We start from the raw sequence: 6,000 nt of genomic DNA, 5'->3' as shown, positions 1-6,000 counted from the left end.
ACCAGAGTTTTCTCCGAAGTACTTTTCTAGCTGACTCCTTGGGAGAGACTCCTGCAGGCTGCTCAGCAATTTTCCTGTCAAATTAGTACTTTCTATGTATGTTAAGTATACAGATACACAGTTAAATACCCTTTCGACCCTTGGCTCTAACCCCCTTCCATTTCCCTCCCCTTATATGACCCCCCCTTTGATTGCAAAAACACCACCCCCTTTCCCCAGAGCAGGTCTATCCAGCTGTTAGCCCAGGCGGCCCTTCTGGTGGTTCCGCTTGCATTCACCATGCTGCCCACTAATTGAAGTGAGTGGGAAGAGGAGGGACGAGCCCCGCACTCTCTGGGCTCTAGTGAGACGCAGCCACAGGAGGGGGACGCTCGGCGGCCAGTGAAGGAATCTGTGCAACTAGTCAGGCAGAGCTGTCAGTGGCGGCACAGAGCAACCCGGCTGGGATTAGAGAGAGGGGTGAGGCACAGGGAGCCTGAGAGAGCGGTGAGGCACAGGGAGCCTGAGAGAGCGGTGAGGCACAGGGAGCCTGAGAGAGCGGTGAGGCACAGGGAGCCTGAGAGAGCGGTGAGGCACAGGGAGCCTGAGAGAGAGCGGTGAGGCACAGGGAGCCTGAGAGAGCGGTGAGGCACAGGGAGCCTGAGAGAGCGGTGAGGCACAGGGAGCCTGAGAGAGCGGTGAGGCACAGGGAGCCTGAGAGAGAGCGGTGAGGCACAGGGAGCCTGAGAGAGCGGTGAGGCACAGGGAGCCTGAGAGAGCGGTGAGGCACAGGGAGCCCGTTCCTGTAGGGTTAGTGAATGCTGTAGGCAATACATGTGTATAGGAGGTGCCCCCTGTCTCCTGTGAAATGAGCCGCTCTCTCTTGCTCCTCCTACTGCTCCTAAAAGTCGTGGCCATGACGCCCTCCCAGCGCCCCCCGAGTTGCCATGAAGTGCGAACGGCTTTCCAGCTGCAGCAGGTCGGGAGGGGCCGCCTGGTACCCGAAGTACCTGTGGAGGGTGAGTACAGTGCGCTCCCTCATCCCATTGCGGCTGCTCCACCTGCTGCCCTCACTCACTAACAGCTCCCTCCCTGCGGCTGGGGGGGATCCTGGGAGCTGTAGTTCATCAGCATCTGGGGAATCCCAGGATAAGGAACAGTACCCTTAAAACTACCCCATTGCTGCATTTATCCTCCCTGATAGATATATTTAAAGTAATACTGCTAACTAATATCAGTCTCATTAGTCAACTGGGGGGGGGTTTTGCTAAGGGCCTGTTGTGTGTTCTGGGATGTATGGAATTGGCACAGTATTTATTTTGTCATGATCTGAGTATTATATAGGAAAATGGTACTGCATTTATCCTGCCAAGTGTTTTGGAATGCTATAAATATATATATTTATTATATATATATAGAATTAGTCCTAGGATAGTATTCTATCCTAGAAAATATCTTTAGTCTCCTCAAAAGAAAGAATTCATCCCCTCCACCAGTTCTTAGTGCGGCTATTAATTGTGCTGCCTTAGGGTGGAGCGCTGTGGGTGCAAGGGAACCCTGTATTCTACTCCTGCTGTTGATCAGACATTAAGGGGTTGATTTTTTAACATTCCAGTTTGATTTTTTTTTTCACAATTCGAGTTTTTTAGTGCTAAAAGTCGCATCATTCCAGTTATGGTTCAAAAACTCAAATGCAAAAAATCCAAAAAACTCGAATGTAAGAGGTGGTGAATCTCTATAGAAGTCAATGGAATTTGTCCTATGCAAAATCAAGTGATATTATCAAACATATTTTTTGACTTATCTCAGTTTGTTAACTAGAAAAATTCAAGCTATTTGAGTTTTTACTTTCAACAAGTTTCTTATTAATACATAATCAAGCATTCAATATGCGGGTTTATTGCATTTAGAAAAACAAACTCGTAAATTGATAAATAAGCCCATAGGTGATGGGAATGCCTTGGTCAGCGGCAGGTGTTGGGTACAGGGTTCCTTGCACTCTTAGACAATATGATACACCTGAATAGTAAGAGCAAGATAGACATGCAAAAGAAATATACATAAAAACAGCAATTTCCATTGGAAAAAGTACTTTTATAAGCAAATAGGTGCTTATATTCAGGTGGTGGACTTGGCCTAAGCATTCCTGTATTCCTGCTTATGCCACCAAAATAGGTGCACGCAGCACTGTAATTCACTGTGCACTTTGTGTTCCTGTGTTCCCGTGCCACTGTACAGTAACAAGCCGCCCTGCGGTGCGAGTGGTCTGTGGCCAACAGCTGCATTATTCCAACACGTGTGCCTTACACGCCTCCTGTCTCCTTGTTGCTATCTAATGGGAGCCTGTCACTGTGCCCAGACGGATGGTACAAGTGTGAGCAGTACATAAGTGCTGCTATCATACATCCACTAATAGCTTCCCACATATCCATGTATACAAGAATGTCCTGGGTAGGAACAGAGGGAGATGGTGCTGGGTATGTAATGGGATTACTTGGGGATTCAGTCCAACAATATGTGCAAGGAGTTTGCTTTGAACAAAGTAGGATTGCGTGCTTGTAAATCCACAGTGGGAAGTGTGTTTAGTAGGATTACATATACTTACAATGTAGTAATGTAACTAGGATTAAGTTTCTAGATTGTAAGCTCTACAGGACAGGAATCTCCTGTGACTTTTTTTGCAATGTTTGTTTTTCTTGTATGTTGTAAAAATGTACATTACTGTGTACATATACAGTGCTCTCTCTCTATATATATATATATACATGTATTGGGACTATTAAGTCTACTAATAATCATTTAAACATTAAATAAACCCAATAGGATTGTTCGCCTTATGGATAGACATCTGTGGACAGTATATGGTAGTTGTACATATATTATAAGGTTTCAAACTGAATGTTGAGAGCATTAAGTCCATGAATATGGGTCGGATACTATATAAGAGGTGCTGCAATGAGATCCACTTTATACTGCTCATGTACACAGACAGTCCCTTGGACATAGTTGCCACTGCCAAATGTACCCATGGGTGGTGCCACCGTGACTGTCTACTCTTGAGGCTTTAGTATAATTTATTTTTATGTTTCAATGTAAGGCACTGTGTAAGAGTGTACACTTTCCATATACAGTTGAATGCAACAATTTGGGCACTCCAGCTAAATGAAATATGTAGTTTATTTTGTAAGTGAAAAGAACAAACATAGCAGGAATCTGTGCATGATCAAACTAGGGTTAGGTAGAAGAGGCATGTGCCTAGGGTGCACTGGTGGTGGTGGGGCACTTGCACGTACCTCACGTTTGCTCCCCAGGGACACGCTGAGTAGTCATTGAGGGTGGGAGTAGAGGGTGGGTGCTTGCCTTGGGCACCATAAACCTCAATCCCAGCACTGAATCTTTGTGTTCAAAAACAACATGTTTGCAAAGGTTAATGCACAATTACATGTTATTTCACCAACTTTTAAACAAAGAAAATAGTAATTGTGGCAAGTGTAAAAGTGTGGACACTCTGTATGTTGTGATTTATATGGCAGTATATCTATGTCAGTACTTATATACGGTGGGGTTATATGATGTTAGCAAATGGAGCCTGCAATCTAAAAATCCCTACAATATACTTGTGTCCAGATTGAGACTAAGATCGTTACACATATTAATCAGTCAGAAGAGCAAAAGAGCTTGAGGGCTGCAGGTTAGACAACCCAGCTGTATTACTTGGCTTACTGAGTGTAGTAAATGAAACCCTGTCAGCAACCATGTCTGCAGGCTGAAGATGGTCTTACAGAAGATCTTTCTAGTAACTAGTTTAACAGCCCATATATTGATTCTGGAAGGTGGGAGTAGAAAATTAGAGCTTCCCCCCATTAAATCCCACTTCTGACCACAATTAACATTGTCATTTACTGTAGTACAGACTGGCAGTTCCGAATGTCATTTCCCAGGTGATTTAATTTGGTAGCAAGGCACGTCTATGAGGCTCTAGCTGGAATATTTTAGAAGCTTATTCCTCCAGGCGTAATTTTTCCACTCATTTTACTCTGGTGCATATTTTGGCTTCGGTTGTGTTGATATTCTCGGTATTTTGTTATTGTGCTGCGTTGTGGTGCCATTGGAAACATGTAGGGAGTAGCACGCCTGATGAATTGAGACTGGGGGTTTTGCATTCCTGTATGTGGAAGATGAAATACACGGCACAGAAGAATGTAGAAAAATAGAAAGAAAGAAAGAAAAACAGCAAAAGTTTGAAGCCTGTGACATGCTTGCTGCATATATTGCTGCCTGAACTGGACGTTAGCATAAAGCAGCAGCCTGGGACTCACCAGCATTTAGAAGGCTGACTGGCCATGCATTGTCCTTATTGTTAGCTCTGGTACTGTGTTTCCCAGCATTCCCTGCTGGCCTAGCTAGTGGTATGCCCAAGAATAAGGAGTGAGGTACCTGTAAAGATGATCAGTTTGGGGGTATCTTTCTGCTCTATTAAAAACAAGGCGGAATTGATTAACATTGTTCCTGTGATCTTGCCTTTCTCTGCAGTACCGGGTGGGGAATTAAGCTGCAGTTAATTCCTAGTGCTGATACAGTGGAATGGAATTGAAGGAGTAAATTAAATCATATGGCAAAGGTGAATTTCCTGTGGTTAATGGAATTAAACACTGCATGGATTGTTATTCTACAGCGAGAGGGAATATCGAACGTGGGTGGTTAGCAAACATATGGGTGATGGGGGTCCCTAACTGTGAAGGGGGACGTATAACATTAAAAAGATCCATGCATTAAATTGAGGATCCAGTTTGGGACTCATGGGTACAAATACTACTTAGCTAGAAGCACCCTCCCCCAAGGGTACCAGCATTATAATTCTACACTGTGTATAGACACCTTCCTCCCCTGGCATGGGGTCCTGCCAACTAAGTTGTATGGCTGCAATTAAAAAAAAGCATCTGATCCATGGGTTTTTATAATCAAGCATGCCCACAGCTATCTAAACTGCACTCATTCCGCAAATAAGGACTGCCAACGTGTCTCCAGGCCCCTGACAAGATATCCACCTTCCCCACCCCTGAGGGCAGCCATGCATACCTTAAACTGAAATATATATTGTTAATGTTCTTTATATCAGCTTGAAAGTATGTTAAGATTACATTTAAATTGACTAAAGGGAAAATATACTTTCCCTTTTTGATATGAGCTCATCCAGTTGGACTTTTGTGAATAAAGTGCATAAACACTCATGGCTGCTGTCAAGAAGTATGGAGTCCCATACTCTCACCTCCAGAGGGTCCCCGATAATAAACCTATTGGTCACCTGGGCAGAAGGCTTTGGCAACAAGCAGAATAAAGTTTCAATGAGAAATAAAATGCCCCAAGCATGTACATTAGGACCCTCATCCACCCTCAGTCACATGCCATTTTGCAGGCAGTAAGGACAGGGCCCCAGTATGGGCTGTGCCTTCTGCCATTCTTAGTTGAGAGATTCCCCTCAGGCGGCAACGCCTCACAAGTTACCAGGGGCGACAAAAAATTTGCTTCTGGTAACTTTAAAGGACATGTAAACCCCACACACAAAATTAAATATGTGAACATCCTCTTTAAATATTTGCCATTCCAGTTATTCAAGATTAGTAGTTAGGCTGCAGCATCCCCTTAGTCACTTGGGATTCATTCTCCTCCTCTAACCCACTCGGCCCCCTCCCTCAGGAATTTCCTTTGGCTGTTGGCTACTAAGCATGCTCAGTTCTTCTCACCTAAGATTACCAAACACGCCCTCCAGTCTAGCAGCCAGTGGAGAGATGGCATTGCTGATTTCCATAGAAACTCTGCTCTAGCTGCCTGCTCTCCTGAGCTTAGCTTAACAATTACAGTGCTCAATCAAAGCAAGTTCTGCCTGTGTAAGCCTGCATTCATCGTGTGAACTTTACAGTGCATATGTGCTGTTTGCAGATGTAAACATCACTGATAATGTCCAAGGGAAAATGGTGAAAGCTGCTATTAGTAGAAAATGTGATGATGCTGGCAAATCGA

At 44.3% G+C, this 6,000-nt stretch overlaps 1 protein-coding gene across 2 annotated transcripts in view; it reads left to right on the top strand.

Moving 5' to 3' along the window:
• The first annotated feature begins 213 nt into the window (after positions 1-213).
• Positions 214-6,000, top strand: part of gpc5 (glypican 5) — an 85,370-nt gene continuing 79,583 nt past the window's right edge. The window contains exon 1 of one of the 2 annotated variants that reach the window (XM_004917804.4): positions 214-998. In XM_004917804.4, coding sequence (XP_004917861.1) covers positions 848-998 — 151 coding nt within the window. In that variant the 5' untranslated portion in view covers positions 214-847. The remainder of the gene's footprint in view (positions 999-6,000) is intronic. The other variant, XM_002933375.5, reaches the window with a different exon arrangement.

The sequence above is a fragment of the Xenopus tropicalis genome, chromosome 5 (assembly GCF_000004195.4).
Source record: "Xenopus tropicalis strain Nigerian chromosome 5, UCB_Xtro_10.0, whole genome shotgun sequence".
In the NCBI taxonomy this organism is placed as follows: Eukaryota; Metazoa; Chordata; class Amphibia; order Anura; family Pipidae; genus Xenopus; species Xenopus tropicalis.
Note: the sequence above shows the minus strand (reverse complement) of the source record. Positions and strands in the feature narration are given on the sequence as shown.